The sequence below is a fragment of the Arvicanthis niloticus genome, chromosome 13 (genome assembly GCF_011762505.2).
Source record: "Arvicanthis niloticus isolate mArvNil1 chromosome 13, mArvNil1.pat.X, whole genome shotgun sequence".
In the NCBI taxonomy this organism is placed as follows: Eukaryota; Metazoa; Chordata; class Mammalia; order Rodentia; family Muridae; genus Arvicanthis; species Arvicanthis niloticus.
In genome coordinates this window covers 23,017,239-23,040,109 of record NC_047670.1, presented here as the reverse complement: position 1 = coordinate 23,040,109, position 22,871 = coordinate 23,017,239, and the positions used below count along the sequence as shown (strand labels likewise).

The 22,871-nt window shown below is 36.2% G+C and overlaps 1 protein-coding gene across 1 annotated transcript in view; it reads right to left on the bottom strand.

Moving 5' to 3' along the window:
• Window positions 1-22,871, bottom strand: part of Pkhd1l1 (PKHD1 like 1) — a 145,718-nt gene that overhangs the window by 49,369 nt on the left and 73,478 nt on the right. The window contains exons 42-52 of the mRNA XM_076912207.1: window positions 22,447-22,596; window positions 14,715-14,889; window positions 13,665-13,821; window positions 13,138-13,294; window positions 11,675-11,754; window positions 10,907-11,036; window positions 9,839-9,968; window positions 7,214-7,455; window positions 5,226-5,362; window positions 2,406-3,435; window positions 31-222 (exon numbers count right to left, since the gene is read on the bottom strand). Of these exons, the coding sequence (XP_076768322.1) occupies window positions 31-222; window positions 2,406-3,435; window positions 5,226-5,362; window positions 7,214-7,455; window positions 9,839-9,968; window positions 10,907-11,036; window positions 11,675-11,754; window positions 13,138-13,294; window positions 13,665-13,821; window positions 14,715-14,889; window positions 22,447-22,596 (2,580 nt within the window). The remainder of the gene's footprint in view (window positions 1-30; window positions 223-2,405; window positions 3,436-5,225; window positions 5,363-7,213; window positions 7,456-9,838; window positions 9,969-10,906; window positions 11,037-11,674; window positions 11,755-13,137; window positions 13,295-13,664; window positions 13,822-14,714; window positions 14,890-22,446; window positions 22,597-22,871) is intronic.

Sequence of the window (22,871 nt, the reverse complement as noted above, 5' to 3'; positions counted from 1 at the left end):
TGGTGTTGTACGCTGTCAGTATTCACTTACCAAAAGAGTCTGAGAGAACTACATCTTTTTCAAGTAAAGATACTGGGGAAGGCTTGTTGAACGCTAGCCGGTGGAAGCTGACAGAAGCATCGCAGACAGAGCCAGGATAACCAATGCTCCATGCAGCCTCTTGAGTGCAGTGTGAAGGGTCCAGTAAGGAGCTGTGTGGAATGACGGTGTGCCCTCTGTGCCCTGGGGAAGGAACAGAAACAACATGATTTCAATTTTATATAAGAAAAGTAATAAACCTGACCTACAGTGCACATAGGTTCTGTGACCACAATATTGCCAACAAAATCTACAAACTGGTAGAGGTTTATGTTTGCAAGTAACTAAGATACGTTTGGTTTACAGCAGACTTTTCTGTCAAGGGGTTCACCACAAATGTATTTGAAACACAAGACATGAAGCACGCACAAGAGTCAACGAGAAGGAAAACAGCACAAGTTTTCTGGATTCTCAGAGAGATTCAAACCTGCTCATAGATCATGTGCTTTTAAACAAATATAGGCTTAGTTACTAAAGAATGTCTCACACTGCCTCTGTGATCATGGGAGGGAGAACAAATCCTTAGGAAGGATTTAGATCTAAGACCTATGCCTCTCGGACACTTAGCAAGGTAACTGTTCTTTAATAGCTAATATATAAAACCTACACTGTTAGCGAATAAAGGTTACTCAGAACTTTAGTGAGAACTACTACATTCTCCCTTCTGAAAACACAATTAGAATGGGAGACAGTAGCCGTCAACTGTAGCTGATAACTCAGACCATGTGAACATTGAAAAGGATATTTTTTCATCTTTCAAAGAGACTGTCAGTATTCAGCCACTAAGATCTCTAGGTTTACCTGTCAAGTGATTCTTAAAAATGTGTTAGGAAGTGACACATCTACACAAGTTTCCTATCCTGTTTAGACAAGTCCATTAGAAATCACAGGTATTTATAGAAAATGTGACATATTTGGACTTAAATGACTTACTGACTTAAAATGATAAAAAAGTACAATGTATATTGATTTTTCTAGGTTTAATAATTTACTTAAATATTTAATAAACTTTATTATAAAAAACTTGCAAAAAATCACGACTCTAAATTTAGCCAGATCCAACATCCATACATCTCAATGAACTTTGATGCAGTTAGAATAGCCACTCTGAAGCTATGGAGATGTACATTAAATTTTACACTTAATTAAAAAATATATCTTTAGGCATTCATCCACCACTAAAACCAAAAAAATCCACAACAGATCTAGAACAACAACAACAAAAAAAAAAAAAACCCCAACAACATTGTATCCTTTTTTATAACTCTTGCCTATTGAACACATTTTAAAACAAATACAAATTTAGACATTAAATTACAAAGGAGTTGATAGCAGCCTTGTCACTCCTTTTATGAAGTATTCTAGGCAGGCAGTGGTCCCAGCACTTGGGAGGCAGAGGCAGGTGGATCTCTGAGTTCGAGACCAGCTTGGTCTACAGAGTGAGTTCCAGGACATCCAGGGCTACACAGAGTAACCCTATTTCAAAAAAATGAAGGAAGGAAGGAAGGGAGGGAGGGAGGGAGGGAGGGAGGGAGGGAGGGAGGAAGGAAGGAAGGAAGGAAGGAAGGAAGGAAGGAAGGAAGGAAAAGAAAGAAAAAAAGAAAGGAAGGAAGGAAGGAAGGAAGGAAGAAAGAAAGAAAGAAAGAAAGAAAGAAAGAAAGAAAGAAAGAAACAAAAAGGTGTTCTAGTAAGGGTAAGTTCTGCCTGCATGGTTTAGAAATAGAGATGAAATTTATAGCTATTTGTATGGAGTGTGGCTGAGTCCACAACTTGGAAATTATGAAAACAATTTCTATCTTAATTAAAAATGACTGCAGAATGGTGGCATCAAAATGGCAGTGAGCAGTGTCTCCACAGATGTTCCACAAAACTACTATTAATTCAAAATCAAATTGTTCATGAAAGAGATAAAAGGATACCTTTGGAGGCTGCTTCTGACAATTTGGAGCTCTTTCAACAACAACAACAACAACAATAAAAAAGAAAGAAATAAACAAAGAATGAATGAAAGAACAAAGGAAAGAAAGCAAGCCTTTGGCTTTTTTTTTTCATTTTCAAATCAGAAGGTAAATTGGACTACGATTTGTGATAGTGGTGAATCAACCGTAACCATTCAAATTCATATTAACATATATTTGGTGTTCCAAGAGTTTTTCTGTGTAGCCTTAGCTATCCTGAAACTCACTCTGTAGACCAGGTTGGACTTGAATTCAGAGAACCTCTTGGTTCTGCCTCCCAAGTGCTGAGATTAAATGCATACAGCACAACTGTCTGTCTTCCATGTATTTTTGGTATTTTTTAAATCACAGATTGAAGAATAATATTACCTGTTAGTGAACCATCAACATCAATCAATACTGCTTCATGTTCCCAACGGAAACCAGCCTTATTCGGTGCATGAAAATACTGGACGTCAACAAACTTGGCACTCCAGCCTCCGCATCTGTCGTTACACACCCCAGTGATTGATGTTACTCCCAAAGCCACACAGGCATGGCGGTCAAAATTCATAAAGTGTACAGATGACACAGTCAGGCCTTGACTAAATGGGAGAACCAGACCTTTTGAGGTACAAAATGTGGATCCCATTCCCAGCTCATCAAGATGACCAACGATTTTGGCATTTTTAATCACAGCCCCATTGCTTTCCCCCCATCCCCCAACATAGGGAGCCAGGATCCTCTTGGTCTCAATTCCAGCCTCATAGTTGTTCACCATCACAAAGTTGTGGAACTGCAGGGCCCCTCCATTGACCCATTCAGCTCCTTTTTGACAGTTCCACACAGTGAGTGAGTTAAAGACAGCAGGCAATGGCACTGAAGAAGTACACGATCCTGTTTGCATGGGGAAATACTCTTCAAAAATCCACAGTCCAAACCACCCCTGAGAATGAACAGTATTGTTAAAGAATTCTCCAAGTGGAATTCGTTTTTGGCAAATGTTCCGATCAAAGGATGGGCCATCGGGGTGGTCATTCATTCTGTACCAAAATCCAAAATGAGTGCCACCAGCAGCCACATTGTGTCGTATGGTGTTGTTGGGGTTGGTTACCCAAAACGCAGCTGGGGTCACATCATCATTTAGTAGACTGGTACTTTGCTGTACAAAGACTGCCAGATTATACTGTAGAATGTTGCCATGTTCAATACCATCTTCTATGAAAAATGCCCCTCCCTTTATATCATATATAATATTCTTCTCCACAAGAAGGTGATGCGTATTGTGGATTGTAACAGCTCTGTTGTATGCTTGATGAATTGCACAGCCTCTCACATACGATTTGAACTGTAAATCTCCAAGCAGGTGCCAATGTATTGGGTAACGTCCCAAACGGAAAGATTGGCCAGCATGGAACACCTATCAGGCCAGAAATTAGAGCTGTTCAGTAATTTCCTGTTTCAAAGTAATCTTCAATTTTACAGTAAGACATGAATATATTTACATTAATATCCTCCACATTATTCATGTGGTTATTTGAAGGTAGCATTTTATTCTGAATACAATCTTTTATATAAAGCAATTCAACATGACAATACTTGTGGGGTAAGATAATAACCCTTGCAAACCTTGTTGCAAGGTAACTGTGCCTTCTACTATCTACTCAGTGCCGTCTTTGATTCTATTGTGTTTTGCCTCTTCTCTACAAGTAAACTGTTTTGTTTAATAAAATAAAACTCTCTCTATGACTCACCTTTTCTATTTAACAGAATAAAAAAAATCTATAAATGTCTTCTTTTTCCTGATCCTTTGTTCCCATATATAAGAAATGCTTTAGGATATATACGCAAGGTTCCAGTCTTTATCATGATCTAGGGAGGTTGTTACTGACTTCAACTCATAGATTAAAAAAAAAAAAAAAAAAACTGTAAACAGTCTAAAGGCCTTGTTCATACTTGCAAAGCTCCTTGTTGATCCAAGTGGGTGTGGCTCCTGATTAGAAGCTGTTAGTAAGCATTCTGCTGTGTTCTTTCAAGTCTATGATCTAATTATCTAATATTCAAGATGCTGACATGTATGATTCAACATAATCCAGTTATTTAAGAAAAGAAAATATTGGAACTGCCATTTATTTATTTATATATTGGTTTGCTTTTTTTCCCTTAGATTTGTTTATTTTTATGTGCTTTGGTGTTTTGCCTGCCTGTATGTCTGTATGAGAGTGCCAGATCCCCTGAAACTGGAGTTACAGACAGCTGTGACCTGTCATGTGGGTGCTGGGAATTCAACCAGGCTCCTCTAGAAGAACATCCCATACTTGTAACTGCTGAGCCATCTCTCAAGGCCCCAGTTTTTAATTTTAATTTTATTTCCACAAAATTAACTATCATAAATATTATTGAATAGACAATTCAATTCTGAAAATTTCAGTTAGTTTATATTTCAGATGTCCCGTGTGTAATATATCTAAAGAAAAAGTCATTACAAATGTCAGTGCTGACTTTGAGTGTGTCCAGAGTGTGTTGATGGATTTTCATATTGTGGATCTGATCCTTTCCCCACTCTGTTCTTTACTGAGTACTTGATAAGGAAGTGGTAAGTCCTGGTTAGCAAGTCTGATTATGAAAAAGATAATAAATAAGATTCTGAAATCTATAAAATATTCTGAGTTTGAGTAAATAAAGGAAACCAGGAGTCTGGATACCAATTTCAAGTAAATTTGGTAAGGAGAGAGCTCTCTTACGAAGTAACATTGAGAAGGAACCCAATAGAAATAATACAGTGAAGTATACAATGCTTTGATGGGGTAGCATTTTAAACTAAACTAATCAAAGAGCAGATGACCATCAGTCAGAAATGTGGTTGATATGGTCACATTAGGAGGTCCATGTGGCTTACCTGACATCAGCAAGTCCCAGGGCACAAAATCATGAACAGCTTGAATTAAGGTCATTAAAAGGACTTGAATTTTCTTTTGGATATAATATGGAGCCTTTGCTAGGTTTTAAATTGTGTGTCTGGGTGGATGTGACTTATGCTTTTTAAAAATACAGGAATATTTGGAATGATCAAATGAGTTAGTATTTGGCTGCATTAAACTGTTCATTTACCAGTCTGCTGTACCAGTGAAAGGGGAGTATGGCAAACAGCAGGAGCTCAATCCATAGTGACTTATGACATCTTGGTGTTTTAATGGTATTTTTCCTTACCTCTATGTATTCTATTCTTCCAGTTACCATGTCAGCTCCAGGTAAAGGAGCATGCAACATAATACAGCCTCCAAACTGGTCACTTCCCATTTCTTCTCCAAACTTTCCTTGAAGGCATGTCTGTGTAGCAAATTCTCCTTTAAAAATATTTTAAAATATTTAAAATTATTCAAGACATTACAGCGATATTCTTGTTAAAAAATGTCCTTATACTCATTTTGTTTCTCTTTATTCATATATATTCAACTTAATTCTGGAACATAATTATTATATATTCATATCTTCTTTTTTTCTAGATAATAAGAAAGGCAACTGATGTGCCTTGTTTATCTTTGAATATTCTAAAGTATTTTTTAGAGCTAGCACTAAATAATATTTTAATGGTTGAGTGAATAATAATAGTAGTATTTTGTTTATTGTTTCTGAAGCTCCCACTTCAGATTGGAAATTAATATAATGCAAAATTATGCTTGAATAGCACTACAGTCTGACAGTCTAATTAGCATAACAGGAAGTATTCTCATTTTAAACAGCTTGAGACTTGCTTTCATATCCACTCTGAGACTTGATGCAGATAAAACGGCATCAGAAAATAGGTCACTTAACATAAAATTTAAAGAACTTATGCTTATCTTTAAAGAAATAGCTATTAATTAACTTATATCTGTTATTATTTAGTTACTTACTGATGATTATAAAAATACGAAGATAACTTGTCAGAAGATATTCTGCTTTATAGTATAAACACATCATTAAGATGCAACAGTATCCAATAATTCTCTACTGTGTGTTCAGGGACTTTCATTAACTCATTCCCTTGAACTTCATCAAAGCTGTAGACTTATTTCTGGCCAAGGGCACATAAACAGAAGGGAAACACATCATTTCAGAACCTTTGTGGTTAATTGGTGGTTTAACTCTCTAGCAATCATATCTTTGCTTCAGAGGTTATGAAAACCCATATTGAAACAAAGTCTACATCAGTCTGAATTCTGAAACAATTATAATGGAAACGACCTCCTGTTGACCCATATTAGACTAGACAGATGGAGCATGAATGAGATGTATCCTCTGTCATTGAAAGTCATGGATATTTTAGGCTTGTTGAATAATGATACATAGTATAGTTCTGTGGGTCATAACTAGGGATGATTTTGTTTCCAGATAATACTTTCACAACATCTCAAAAACACTTTTGGTTGACACACTAATGGGAATGTTCCTAATATTTGATTGGCTCAGGTCAGGCTTGTTTCAAAATATCCTGCAGGGCATAGGACAGAAACTCATGGGAAAAATGATTTGGGCCAAAATTACAAAGGCATTGCTACATCCCTATCTTAAAAGCTTAAAATCTACAGATCTCTCTCTCTCTCTCTCTCTCTCTCTCTCTCTCTCTATATATATATATATATATATATATATATATATATATATATGATATACATATGTGTGTATATATATATATATATACACACATATGTATATCTTCAGCTTCTCATATATCTCTCATATATCTACTTTCTATCTTGTTACCATTGTCCATGAACTATTTACTACAATATCTATCTACAATGAAACTACTCTCACATATACTACAGATTTTGGAAAATACAAAAAGTATTGTTAAAGATTTGCTAAATAAAACCATCAAATATTGAATTTGAAACTCTACATTTTCCTAGTAAATATAAGTACTGTAGCTTCTGGGAGACATGTGAAGCTGTAGTTGTCAAGGCTGCATAATACAGGACTCTAAGAACAGAAGAGTAGTAAGAAATCACAAGAACAAGGAAGGGACTTATCATGGATTTTTGGTGTCAGCATTGATCATTTTTCTTACTATATTGCAAATACTATCAAGCTCTTGGTGTTTCCAAGTTCCCATGCTTGATATCTACAATAAAATAGCACACTTCAATATAAGCCAAAATGTTTTGAAAAACTGGAATGATCACTGTCAGCTGCATGATGGCTGCTAAGTGTACCTGTGTCAAATCCGTCAGGACATGATGGAATCTTGTCATTCCACTCCACATTATCAGACCCTCTTATTAAGATATTTCTTGTAAGAATTCCAACCTCTGCCCTGGCTTCAAATATAGTTCCATCAGGGAGTGTGGTGGTAATTCCCAAGTGGGTGTAGTTTAGTGGCTTAGTTAGAGTTATGTGCGTTCCATCGGCAGACACCGATGCAATGGTCCGCTTCTCATTTTCTACTTGGCTGTGTCTGTAAAATTTTAAGAAAAAATTTAACTTGCACACTTGATATATTTACATATTTGCCATGTTTACACATTTGAATGCATCAGTCATAAAATGAGGTGCTTTTGAAAAATGTCACGCCATTTTCTGAAGAGACATTTGAGAAAAATGTTTTATACAGAAAGTAAGTTTGATGACTCATTTCAAACCCAAGTGCTAGACTTGTTCAGAGCCTGCAAAAGTAATCATTTATACCTTTAAGTATCATCCTCAGAGGTTCTTAAATGAGAATGACTTTATAGTCACAGCAATGACTGAAAACAGCTTCAGAGGGAAGGGCTGTGCTATGGCATCCAGTAGAGAGAAGCCAGAGATGTTTCTAGCATCCTGTAAGACAAACATAATAGCTCCCTACAGCAATGATGATCTGTCTCAAGGTGTCAATCATGGCAAAGGAGAGACTCTTACAAAGGAAAGCCATTAGAAGTTTCTAAGCAGAGAAATTATTCAGTTGTCATTTATTCTCTAATATGCTCAAGAGTCTAGCCACAGTGAGTTTGCTAATTTTATGATGTACACATTCATATATTTAGTTCTTTAAAAAATTGGGGTCTAGCCTGCTTTCTAGTGTGACAGGTGTGCCATGACATTATTCAGTGACACCACATGCTTATGGAAGCCCTTTCTTTAAGGTACAAAGTTTTGCTCTCATGCCTATCATCTCATTGTGTCTTCACAGCAGTTGTGTGAGGAAGGAAGTGGTAGCATTGCAATCCTACTGAAACCAAGTAATGGCCATGGTGAGCATTATTGCTAGGAGTAGACACATCCTCAACCCCCCCAAAATGCATTTTTTTAAATGTTAAATTTTTTGATATTTTTATTTAATTAAAATATAACTACATTATTCTACCCCATTTTTCTTATATCCCTTCCATATCTGACTCCCCACTTCCCAAATTTACTACCTCCTTTTCTTTATCCAATGTTGTTACAGAAAAGGCATTTCTTAATTCTAGATTTGAATTTCTCCGATTGGATTCATCTATGAATAGTAAATTAGATTTGATGGTAAATCCCTTATTTCATATTTTTTAATGTTTTGGTTGTGAGCCTAGCTTTTAGGAGCTGAGCCGTCTCTCCAGCTCTGATTCATGTTTCCTTAAACTGGCTCTATCCTAAATTGTAAAGTTGCTCTTTAATTCCACATAGAAAGGCTATAAATAAGGATTTCCCATTTTATTAGCAAGCCCCATGATTCTCCTCCTTTTGTATTTTGTCATTATATAATTTAAATTTCTTTCTGGGGGTTCAATAAATAAGTACTTCCAAAGCTAAATTTGTGCATATATATTTGTCTCTCTCTAACATCTGCAATCCTATTTGCAACTTGAAAAATGGCATCTTACATTTTAATTTTAAATTCAGTTATGGGCTTGGCAGATCTGTTTCTTGTCATAACTACTCTTCATTTCCTGATAAATGTAACCACATGCAATCTACGTGTCTATAATTTGGACATCGAGCCAAACCAAAGTGCCTCTCATTCTCTGCTCTTTGATAATCCTCGAGCAGCTATGCTAGATCTTAATTTATTAAGGGCTAAAATATGTAACTAAATGGAAGTTAAGGGTTATAGATAGTTTCAGTTGTGACATGTCAGGCATCTGGAAAATGCCAGCTTAGTCTCATTGCATACAGATTTCTTCCCTTTTTACTCTATCATAACCTCCAGTTTTGGTCTGTGAGAAACACTGCCATGCAGGGAAGATAAGGGAATTCTGTCTGCTGCTCAGCCATGTCCTCTGATGACAAAGAAACTCATTTATACAAATGTGTTTAGCTAAAGCCCCAAGTTGGATGTTTTCAAATGACTTTTAGTAGCAGAATGCTTCTTTCTAATAAAATCTTACTAAAGAACCTAACCAAGTAAAATAAACTATTTTACTACTACATATTGTTTCACTATGGTTCACATTTAATCTTTTCTTATAACAAATTCAGAGACTTGAAACTCAACAGACGCTGGTGATCAGACAGAAGCTAACATGTGTATTTGGCTGTTTATATTCACCCTTTTTGTTTGTTTGTTTTTCATTGTTCTGCTTTTGTTGTTGATTTGTATTGTGTTGTTTTGTTTTGTTTTCCGAGGCAGGGTTTTTCTGTATAGCCCTGGCTGTCCTGGAACTCATTTTGTAGACCAGGCTGGCCTGGAACTGACTGATGTCCTCTTGCCTCTGCCTCTCAAGTGCTGGGATTAGAAATGTTCACCACACTACCCAGCTTGCTTATGGTTCTGTAGCAAATGCTTCAAGTTCAAATAAAATGGTTTGAGAAATTCCCATCATTCTTATTTTACATAGATAAAAAAAAAACTGTATCCCAAATAAGTCAACATCATCTGATACCTGTGTCCTGTGCTCGCAATCACGATGCTATCTCCTGCCTTCCATGTCACTGCTTCTAGAACAGTTAACGTCCATTCTCCTGCATTTGCAGTATGAGCCAAGTGAGTCCAGACCACAGGAATAGGCAGACCTGAAAGACATATACAAACCAAGCATCTCTACAGAAGTGTTTTTTGGATTACTAAGTACATTCTGAATTTGAATTAAGTCAATTTGGGGAAGAGTTATTTTATCTATTTATTTTACCACTAATCTAAAAAAAGATGAAAAATTCTTGATTCAGAAAATGAACAATCAGGTTAATAATAACATACATCCATAATAATATGTGAATCTGTGAAATTCGTAAAATGACTTAAACTGACAATCTACACCTAAATCATATATATATGATTTATTTATATTTATTATATATTTATTTATATTTATTAAATACTTTTTTATATTAAAATATATTATTTATATTATATATTTATATTATATATATAATATATAAAAAATATAATATATATATATGAAATTATGTTTAGCACCACGTGGGACATTTATGGTTACAGCATTTCTGTTTATAGAATTCTGTATCCACAAAAGGCTACAATTATTACCATATAGAATACATCAGTATAAAAATGACTCAATTCATGTTTAAACAATGTTACCTTAGCATCTCAAACATGATTAAACTATGTTACTTGACATCCCTTCCTGAACTACAGCTATATGAATGTACAACTATAGATTTGTTTTTACATTTTAGAAATATTCTGGTTAAAAAAGTAAAAATGAAGAAATTACCATCGTCCAATTCCAAAATTAGTGCCTTTTCAGACAGTAAGTAATGAGTAAGTAGCATACTTAAGGAAAGAGTAAATGGTAACAATAGTGTTTAGTTATCCATAGACATAGATATCAGAAGGGTATGGCATAGCCTAGAAGGAATGTATGACCTTTCTGAGACTAACTTTTGTGTATAGCTTTTTAGATTAAGGGGTGGAGTTAGAAAGAAACAGAGACTATCCAAAGATAGGAGAAGGCTTGCAAGTTTATATCAGAGTGCCTTCAGCCTACCGTGAAGATCGAGCGTGCCCTCACGCACACCCAATGTCTTAGCTCCATATACAGGGAGCTCAGGAGATCTAAGATGCCCATGGAGAGTAATGATAGCCTGGTGTTGAAATGGAGATGCTTCTGTCCCAATCTGAAAGAATTCATAGATCTTGTTCAGAAAATGAAAATTCACAATTCACAATTCTTATTTTGCAAAAATAATTATATTTCTATTTCTTCCCCATTTAAAATTGTCTAGACATCCAAATCTTTCTTTCTCAATGTAAGCCTTAAAAGCATATAGGTGCATATCTGTGCTGTTGTCACTTGAAAAATATCAATATAAAAAGAATGCAGCTTATATGCCTTTTAAACACTGTTACCCTTGTTTCCGGGGTATGATTAAAACCGATGATTCTACATGTGAAGACTAGAAGATGACCTCCAGTGTTGTTCCTCAGATTATGTCTCCTTTTTCTTGTTGTGTCATCTTACTAGCTCCCTCCATCCCTAAGACTTGAATTTTCTAATAGGTCAATTAATAATACAACAGCTGACCTTCAGAAATAACAGAAATTGACACAGGAAGTTTTCTTTGTGCTTTAAATTCGACAACACATTAATTATTCTCTATTAAAATGCAATAATTTTTTAGAATCAATCTCTTGTGAGGTTGTAACATTAATTGAACCAATTAATAAAGATAACCAGAATAATTTGGTACAATTAACTATTAATTTTATATATAGTATTTTAAACAAAATTAAGTGAAGAAATTGTTTTCCATACCTGAAGAACACCCCCATCTGTGATTAGGATGTTTTCTGCCTGGAGTTCAATATCAGCTTCATCAAATATCAGAGTCCCACCTGTGAACCACATAGTCTTAACATGTCACTAGACCCCAAGAGTGGACAGCAAGAGACAGTCTAGGGTAAACTGCTTTGCAATAACCATCTGATATTTTAGTTAATAGTGCAACTGCAAAGATCAATTCCGTAAAACAGGTCTCTAAAATATAAATGAAGAACAAAGACAAAGTCATCTTTATAGAAATCATTGTGATGTCAACATTAGTTTTCAATTTTTTAAAAAAAGAATTTCTCTGAAAGTTTTACTGCTTTGTGCCATAGCAATAGCTTGACTGGCATCATTAGGAATATACTAAGATGGCTTTTTATAAGATTGATATTAATTAGAAAATAGTACATTTTTACCTAGGATCCAATTCTTTAGTAACTTTAAATAACATTTTTATAATTGTAGAAGCTAAAAAAAAAAGTTTATAAAATTACAGAAGTCTTTAGGCACGTAAGACCTTTCTGTAAAAGTTTATGCACAAAATCACAGAGCACTTTATTATTAGTTTATTACTTCTTTTATGTATAATTGTAATTGCTGTGGCTGTTTAATTTTTATAGTAGGCACAAAATACCAAAAAAGCAGAAAGAACCCAGTTCACAACTGAAAGCAGTTTCATGTGTAAGGAAGAGAAGAATTGTACTCAGCTTCTAGTTAGAGACCAGATTTTGGGTTCAGACTCCATATTAGAGAACCTGACCTAAGGTTGAACTCTCTAGTACTAGTTTCCCGGTTACTCCTCCAAGTTACAAGCCCGCCCTGGCACTTCACTTCATAACAACCACCAATCAGGAGGAAAGCAGAAGTTAAGTTCATGGTTTGCTTCCCAGAACCAGCCAATTATTTTAAAGGACAACAAAAGTCCATATGAACCCTCCAATTAGACATGTGCCAGGCTAGAAACAACCTTGCTCGCTTGCCATTTTCTACAAAACCTTGTCCCACTGATGGCTTGAATAAAGACCCTAATGCGATTATATCAGAAGCAGCTCCGTGGTGGTCTTTTGGGGCTCACAAAATGTGCACAGCACTAGTGCAGTCAGGGATTGTTTAGGACTGACTTGAGCAAATTCCTAAAATTTTGTAGCCTCTGGGATCCACTACCTCGGTATTTTTGACATGGGAAATGATGTTAAATTTAATTGATTAAATGTGAGGACATTGAGATATGCACTACCTTCCCCTATTATCACTTTAAAAAAAAAAAAAAACCCAACTTTGTGAAACAAAGTTTAAAGAATGCTACTAGAAATACATTAAATAATATCATAATCACAAATAGATTTTAAAAGCCTAATTCAAAGATGAATGCTCATTATCATGGCTTTTGATTAAATTAAGTTGATAGAAATAATCAGCAGAGTCTAATATACAAATTTTTACAAATTTACCTTGAATGAGTAACATTTTCAGAACAGGAGTACTTTGATCCAGAAGAATTATCTGTCCTTTCGTAATAACAGCAAGTGACCCTTCCTCTGGTGGCAGTTTTCCTCCCCATGAGGAATTAGCAGACCAAACATCAGCATATAAGAAGTCAGCATTCTCCTGTAACAGAGTGCAAAGAGTCAGAAAGTTCAGAGAATTTATCAGAAAAGTTCTCAAAGAATGACAAGCTGAAACAGGATGTATTTATCTAAATAATAAAAGTGGAACTCAATTTTAAGATGTTACGGACGACTTGATTATTTCATGATAATAACAAAGTTTAGATCCATTATTAATTATTCCACAGACAGAATAATTAAAATATCAAATAAAACATGAAGAATAAAGAACAGACATATTCACTGCTTAAGTTTAGTACAGACACAGTTCAATTATCTGTTGGAGACAAACAAGACATCGACCAGTAATCAGCCCACTTCCAGCATGCTAGATTTTCATTGCTATGGTTACTAGACTTAACTGTCATTACCGATTTGGCCATGCCTATGTTTTTGATGTTGACATGAACTGGAGCCCACCCTGAAGGTGTGTGAGCACTTGTAATGCAGATGATATGTGTCTTGTTGGAATATTGGACATCACATTTGCTGTTGGCTATGGTGACTTGGACATCCTGTGTGTTGTCACTGTAAAGGAAGAAAGGGTTGATAAAACATGCTTAACTTAAATTTCTACTTCACATATTAAAAGCCCTGCATTCATAAGTTACTGGAAAAGCAGTGATAATATCTCATGGTTTATCAAAGTACAGGCTGACACTATATTAAGATTCAGAAATATTTGTTGAGAAAAAGTAAAGACTTTAAGAAGTCAGGGAATAGAAATATACAAACCAGCAAGTGCTTCAACATTGAAAGAAGGGCTGCCTGGGTTCAAGGGATCACAATTCTTTGTGGTCTCCAATAGCTGCATTTTGCAAATTGTAAAACTTGCTCTTGGAATTTTTTCTTTTTTGAGCACAGTTACAAGCCTTAGAATTTAAACTCTACTTGAAATGTATGTTCAGAATATATGTAAACACTTGAAAATCAAGCCTTCCATGGTTTGAAGTCAGCTTTGTTCACTGAAGAATGAGGGCAGAACAGCTGAGTCATGTGATCAGAAAAGGATCCTGGCTGGTTTAAAAGGAATAGATTTGATGAGGGAAAGGATGTTTCTTTGGATCAATGAAACATGTTGCGATCAGAGATGATCTGATGATAATAAATGATTTATGTTGGTGAACTTATTGCTAGACTTAGGCCAAATCTTTCTGTCTCTTTCACCTTACCTTCCTGAACATAAAGTGGGGTTAAAACACTTTATAAGGCAAAGAAGGAACTTTCTGTGGATATGAAGGTCTGTAGCATGGAGTATGTATTCAGTTAATGTTATTGTTAGTACTATTGTACCTCAAGCATGGCTCACAGAGAAGTTCCACACTACAAGACCGTACTTAATTACTCTGAGACAAAGATGACAGCAAGTGTGACTCCTGCATCTAGAAACAGGTTGATGTGTACCTGTGTTAAGACGGTACCTGAATCCAGATCCTGTGACTGTAAGCCTGGTAGCTCCAGCAGTGCTGCCTCTCCTGGGAGATATTTCAGTGACGAGTGGAGTCAGGGTCAAGATGTATGTGAATACCATCGTGGATTGTGATGAGTCTTTTCTGTTGACCACACTCACTCCACAGACTTGATCGGGTCCCTTGCCTATGAGAAGAAGGAAGTCAAACAGTGTAGAGTTCTGCCGTCAGGACCAGACTCATCACCAAAACCCCTAAATAGTTTTATTATAGTCTTATTTTTGCCATGAGTACTTCACAATGCACATTGGATATACACAAGCTAGTGAGATCCTCTAGCAAAAGTTAAAAATATCACATATCCTTTATACTCTATTAAAAAGGGAATGGGGGGAAACACTCAGACTTCTCCTGTGGACAATTCTTCAGACCTGCCAGCATAGTTTTATAGTAATAGAAGATCTAACACTGCAGATTAGAGCTGGAAAGGGAGAGACAGAAGCATAAGCAACAAAGGAGGCAAGGGAGGAGCTGAAGCACTCAAGGAGCCCATGTAGAATAACAGGAAGAGGAAAAGCCAAGCCAGTGTTGAGACTCACTAACTGCCAATTTTTTACAGTACTGCCACATATTTTTTATCAAAATACCAACTCGAGTGTTGAAGTGACAAAACTAATCATTAAAACATCAAGTAAACTAAAAGTTCATAAAAATATCAGGTAAGCAAAAGTCCATGAAAATATTAAATCTTAAAAATATTTGCACATGAAACATTTTTATTTATCTAAAATGTCATTTTAAACCCTTCTTAAATTTTGCTGCCCGGTGGTGGTGGCATATGCCTTTAATCACAGAACCCTAGAGGAAGAGGTAAGCTGATGTCTGAGTTTGAGCCAGCCTAGTCTAGAGAATGAGTTCCAGGACAGCTGAGGTTACACATAGAAGCCCTGTCTCAAAAAAAAAAAAAAAAACAAAAAAACAAAAAAACAAAAAAAAAAAAAAAAAAAAAAAACCATAACTAATTAACTAAACTTTCTCCAAATTGTTAAATAATAATTAAAATCTCTACATAGTACTAGATATTTGATATTCACAACTAACCAAATTACAGCTAATAATGTCTCCAGTTAACAGAAAAACTGTAGTAGGGAGAAGTTTCGTAACGTGGCTGTAGATAAAAAGGAAGTGGTAAAATTTGAGATAGAGTATTACCCAGAGCTCAGGTTTTATTTTTCAATTGGTAAAAATAAGCAAGACTTATAATAACAAGAATATCATGATTCAGATATACTTCTATGTATGTTAATCTCACAATAATCCTATGAAGAATGTCACTATGTTAAAACCATTTGATAAATGAAAAATCCAAGGTAGAGAGAGGTTCAAAATATTCCCAAGAAATATATAAGGCCCAAATCCTTTTGATGACTGCCCAGGTTAATACACAAAAGCATTACAGCAATTTATCTTTTTAAAATAACTTTTATTTTTTGAGATTGAACTATAAACACATAATTTCCCCCCATTTTCCTTCCCTCTAAACCATCCCACATACCCTTCTTTGCTCTCTTTCAAGTTTATGAACTATTCTCACTAATTGTTGTTACATTCACACACACATACACACACAACAACAACAACAACAACAACAACAACAACAACATAATTAGTCTGTATGATGTTAATTATATGTATGCTTTCTGGGCTGACCTTTTGGTATAAAATTACCAGTTGGTGTGCTTTCTGGAGAAAACTATTTTTCCCTCTCTCAGTATTCTTTAGTTGCCTTTAAAGAAAATTTGACTAACAAGAACTAACGTCAGGTTCTCCATTTGGATGCTCAACTAAGAGCTATCAATTGCTGTCACAAACTAAAGTTCTCAAATTTACGCAGGTAGAAAATACAGTTCCAACCAAATTGCTTGAAGCCAGGATGGTAATAAATCAGAATCAATTACTTCAAAAGAATTTGACAACCTGAGAAAAGACTGTAATCTTTCTTTTTTTGTTTTTTTATTTTTATTGGATATATTCTTTATTTACATTTCAAATGTTATTTCCTGCCTTGGTTCCCACCTGCCCCCCAAAAACCTCTTGTCCAATCACACATCCCATCTCATTTCTATGAGAGTGTTCCCCCCACTCACCCACCCACTCCAGCCTCTCAGCTTCTTCAAATTCCCCTACAATGGGGCATCCAGCATTCACTGGACCAAGGGCCTCTCCTACCATTGATGCCTGACAAGACCATCCTTTGCTAAATATGTGGCTGTAGCCACGGGTCCCTCCATGTGTACTCCTTTTGGTGGTTTAGTCCTTGGGAGCTCTGGGGGAATCTGGTTGGTTGATATTATTGTTCTTCCTATAAGGTTGCAAACCCCTTCAACTCCTTCAGTCCTTTCTCTAACTCCTCCATTTAGGACCAATGGTTGACAGTGAACATCTGCATCTGCATCTGTCAGGCTCTAGAAGAGCTTCTCAGGAGACAGCTATATCAGGCTTCTGTCAGTATGCACTTCTTGGCATCCACAATAGTGTCCCAGTTTGGTGACTGTATATGGGATAGATCCCCAGGAGGGGGAGTTCCCGGATGGCCTTTCCTCCAGTCTCTGCTTCACACTTTGTCTCCATATTTGCTCCCATGAGTATTTTGTTTCCCTTTCTAAGAAGGACAGAAGCACCCACACTTTGTTTTTTCTTCTTCTTGAGCTTAACGTGGTCTGTGAATTGTATCTTGAGTATTCCTAGCTTCTGGCCGAATATCCACTTATCAGTGAGTACATACCATGTGTGTTCTTTTGTGATTGGGTTACCTTACTCAGGAAGATATTTTCTAGTTCCATTCATTTGTCTGTGAACTTCATGAATTCATTGTTTTTAATAAGCTGAGTTATATAATAGCAGAGCCATCTTCCATGCTGGCATCTTGTGAGTGGCAGGTCTGGAGTCTCTGGTGGCCTGAGTGGACGGTGGGAGCTGAGCAGCGGTGGTACACCACCCACCACTGGTGGCCACAGGCCTAGGCTAGTCAGGAACATGGCAGCCCTGATTCACAAGACAAATCGGGTGCCGCTGTTTTAAAATATCTCCTGCAACAAGTAGCGCCTAATATCTGGCACGAATTCACTAGAAATTTAAGTCTGTTTCACCTGAGAGTAAAAGTTGTATTTTTTTTTAAAGAGAGTGAGTAAGCACTGAGATAAGTCACATGACTCCTAATAGAGGAACACTGAACAAAAAAGTTGCAGCTGAGCTTCCCTGCTGTGAGGAAACACAGGTGGCTTTTTGTTAAGAGTAGAAGGAATTATCTTATTTCTATGACAGAGAGATATGAACAGAGAATCAAAGTTGAGATTATATGTTTTTAAAATAGATTTTGATACAGTTTTGTCTGATTCATGTGGGGAATCTTGCCTGTGGTTTGGAACAAAGATAGGTAGAAAATAAAATTGTCTGTGGCTCTAGGCACAGAACCACAGACACACACATATACTTTTTAGCCAAGAGAGCTAAATAAATAAGCCTCCATTGTGGAGCAGTTACTGATTTAAGTATAAAGTTAAAATATAGGGATTATTTGCTTTTAAGAAAGATTTATAAACAGATTTGTCCTAAGCATGTGAGAAATATCACCCGTGGTTTAGAACTTAGATAGGGGAAATTGTCACTGGCTCTAAAATAAAGAGTACAGTGTAGAAGTGGAAGCTGCTTAGGACTACACAGCTAAACAGATAGATGGTGTAAATAAAAAACTGTTCTAGGCAGAGGGCCAAACAGAAAGATAGTGTAAATCAGGTGTATTCAGATGATAAAAAGTTATATTGCCTCACAGGAGACTCTGGTTCTGTCTAACGTGGGCCCCATGGGAATTCTGGGTTCATTTTCTGCTTGGCAAATTAGGGAAGGCCTAAAGAATAGGCACATATAGTATTTTAGTTATTAAATTGATTTTATTTTCAATATGGGTGTAATTTTCAGTTTTGTAGTTACATTTTTCCTCTGGGAAAGAGGTCAAGATAAAGGTTTTTCTGGTTACTGGCTCAAGAATATGCTGTTTTGGTGAAAAAGGTTTTGTCTGTGTTTTTTCAGATGAGATGATTGAGGTATTTTCTGGTTATTGGCACAAGGATATGCTATTTTTGGAAAAGGGGTTTGTCTGTGTTTTCAGAAGAGTAGATTAAGATATTTCTACCTCCTAGAATTATATGGATTAGACATGACAGAAGCAGGCCACCAGAAGACTAGATTTCAGAATTCAAACAAAAAATTATCTTTATACTAAAATTTGTTTTGAGAATTTTATATTGCAGAATACATAGCCTTGGTATATCTACTCATCAAGCAAGCTGAGCAGACCTGCTTGAACCTCTGATGTCCTGGAATTTCAGCTGGATGCAGTGAAGACACAGTGTCAGAGGCTTATCAATTTACCCCCTCCCCCGCCCCTCTTCTAATATATCAATGCCCAAATTCAGCTTGAAGAAGTTAATGAAGAGTCGGTGCCCTATTTCCTGAGCTTAGGGACTGAGGTGGTTAATATTAGGCTGTTCTTTTAGGGAAAATAATGCTTTTATTGGAACAGGGAGGAATAGTTAGAATTGATCACATAGCCATAACCTATTTGGTAGAAATCTGTATAATGGTTATTAAGCTAAAGTTATATTTCTTAAATGGTACAAAATTTACTTTGATTTCAAATTCAAGGGTTTCATTGTTATATTTTCTTCTATTAAGTCAAAATTGGTGGGTACAAGACTTAGACCCAGTCCTTCTTTAATTTTTTTAACTGATCTGAGATGGTTAGCCTGTGAATTAAGAAGCTATAGCAGATTCATGGCTCTGAGTTTGTTGTTAGGGTGTTTTCTATATTTTAATTAAAAATAGCTGAGAGGAGTTAATGGACAACAGTCCAGATTGCCTTACATAGATAGTTGGTTTTCTTTCTTTCTCTGTTTCTTTTACTCTTTCTTTTCTTTCTTTTCTTTCTTTCTTTCTTTCTTTCTTTCTTTCTTTCTTTCTTTCTTTCTTTCATGTATATGAGTACACTGTAGTTGTCTTCAGACACACCAGAAGAGGACATCAGATCACTTTGCAGATGGTTATTAGCCACCATGTGGTTCCTGGGAGCTGAACTCAGAACCTTTGGAAGAACAGTCAGTGCTCTTCACCACTGGCCATCTCTCCAGCCCTGATTGTTGGTTTTCAAAAACATCAGAAGTCCACAGAATTGATGTTACAAACATTTCTGTATTAATGTTCATTTTGATTAAAGACCTGTCTGCTCCTGACAGCTTCGCTGTTGGATTCTAAGAAGAAATTGAACATCTTTGGACTTACTCCAGTTGTCGTGAGACAGCCACCAGGCAAGAATCGCCTCTTTTCATCTACAGACAAATTACTGTCCAGAAAAGGACACTTGCAGAATAGTCGACTGATTATATCTGCCAAGACAGAGTAATCAGCCCTTAATAATTCTGCATCACTAGGTCTGTCAGATGATCCTGGGCCAGAAGGCTGAAGATCAGATGTTCCAACGTTTTGTAGTATAGGGACTGTCTAGGTGTTCAGCAGTCTCTATAAATTGGCTAAGTTTTAGAAGCTATGCTTTGTGCTTCCCATAATTTCAGTTAATTCAGTGATTGTGGATTTCTGATGGGGTTGAAGACTTACAGTCTCATAGCCAACCCAGGCTATTTATTTTGAGAGAACAGATTTGAGAGGATGGTTTTCAGCTGACATTCATTCTAAAGTCAGGACAAAAGCCAAGTTCAGAACTAAGTCTTTTAGTTAGGAAAGATGAAGGAGGTTTTGTTTAGTTGACAAAACTGATGGACTGGGTATTAGGTTTATCTTGTACCTTACTGATATAAATTGGCATAGTTGTGGTTTAATTGTATTTTGAGAGAAAGGATTCTTTTTATTTTGCAGGAAGGGTGGTATGTAGGAGGAGCTAAAGTGGGAGGAATAAGAAGAGAAAGAGGAAAAGAAAGAGGAGTGAGGCAGGGGAGAGGGCAGGGATGTAGAAAAATGAGCCATTCAGGTATGGAGAGCAGTCCTGGATAACAACTTATATTTAGGTTAGCTAATTGGTAAACACCTCTAATTGTATGGGCATATTGTTATTGAGCATTACCAAACATATAAAGCCTTTAATTAATATTTAAGCATTAGAGTCTCATTTTCTACCAGGCCTGTGTGGATGGTAAGACGGTCTGGGCACATCCCAGCCTTGTAGAGACAGCATGGAAGATTGGCAGAGCCATCTCCCATGCTGGCATCTCATGGGTGGCAGGGCCCAGTGTCTCTGGCTGCCTGATCAGAGGACCCAAGCTGTACTGCTATTGCTCCTGGCCACAGGCCTAGGCTAGTTGAGAACGTGACAGGTGATTAAGAAAAGCCAGATTGAATGTTGCTGTTTTAAATATCTCCCGCAACAGTACTCCATTGTAAAAATGTACTACATTTTCTGTATTCATTCCTCTGTTGAAGGACATCTGGGTTTTTTTCCAGCTTCTGGATATTATAAATAAGGCTTCTATGAACATAGTGAAGCATGTTGGAGAATCTTTTGGGTATTGCCCAGGAATAGTATAACTAGGTCTTCAGATAATACTATGTCCAAGTTTTTGAGGAACCGCCAGACTGATTTCCAGAGTAGTTGTACCAGTTTGCAATCCCACCAACAATTGAGGAGTGTTCTTCTTTCTTTACATCCTCACCAGCATCTGCTCTCACCTGAGTTTTTTATCTTAGCCATTCTGACTGGTGTGAAGTGAAATCTCAGGGTTGTTTTGATTTGCATTTCCTTGATGACTAAAGATGTTGAACATTTCTTTAGGTGCCTCTCAGCCACTTGATATTCCTCAGTTGAGAATTCTTTGTTTAGCTCTGCATCCCATGTTTAATAGGGTTACTTGGTTCTTTGGCATCTATCTTCTTAAGTTCTTTGTATATATTGGATATTAGCCCTATATGAGATGTAGGATTGGTAAAGATTTTTTCCCCAATCAGTTGGTTGCTGTTTTGTCCTATTGACAGTGTCCTTTGCCTTACAAAAGCTTTGCAGTTTTATGAGGTCCCATTTCTTGATTCTTGATGAAAACTCCTAAACCAAATAAACAGCTTCAGCAAGGTGGCTGGATATAGAATTAACTCAAACAAATCAGTAGATTTCCTATACTCAAAGCATAAACAGGCTGAGAAAGAAATTAGGAAAATGACACCCTTCACCATGGTCACAAGTAATATAAAATACCTTGGTGTGACTCTAAACAAGCAAGTGAAAAATCTTTATGATAAGAACTTCAAGTTTCTGAGGAAAGAAATTAAAGAAGATCTCAGAAGATGGAAAGATCTCTCATGATCATGGATTGGCAGGATTAATATAGTAAAAATAGCCATCTTGCTGAAAGCAATCTACAGATTCAACACATTCCCCATCAAAATTCCAACTCAATTCTTCATAGACTTAGAAAGAGCAATTTGCAAATTTATTTGAAAAAAAAAAAAAAAACAGGATAGCAAAAACTTTTCTCAACAACAAAAGAACTTCTGGGGGAATCACCATCCCGTATCTCAAGCTATACTACAGAGCAATAGTGATTAAAAACTGCATGGTATTGGTACAGAGATACGCAGGAAGATCAGTGGAATAGAATTGAAGACCCAGAAACGAACCCACACACCTATGGACTTTCTAAAATTAGCATTTCTCACAGGCTCCCTTTTTTTTTTAAGTACTTACCATTATTAGGTGGAGTCTCACAAAACAGCATTGTAGAGTCAGATCTTAGTTTGTCCACTGCACATTCAGAGTCACAGACCAATATAGTTGAATTCCATGGGTCAAATCCCATGCCTGTCACAGTCAAGGTTTGCCCACCACCAAAGCTCCCTGAAGAAGACAAATACAAGGAGAACTGAGTGAATGTGAAGGAAATGTCCCCTCTGTGTACATTTGCTTTAGTTTAAAAACCTGAAAAGTAAGTTACATAACTTTCTGAGATCTGAAATTTATTTCACACTTTTATATCACACTTTTTAGAGACTTTTAACCATTAATTTTCAATTAGAAACAGTGTTTTCTGTGAAAATAAATTTATTTCTGATATACTAAGTATGGTTTTAAATTTTTTACAGGTAACTTCAAAAGAATTCAACTTTAATTAA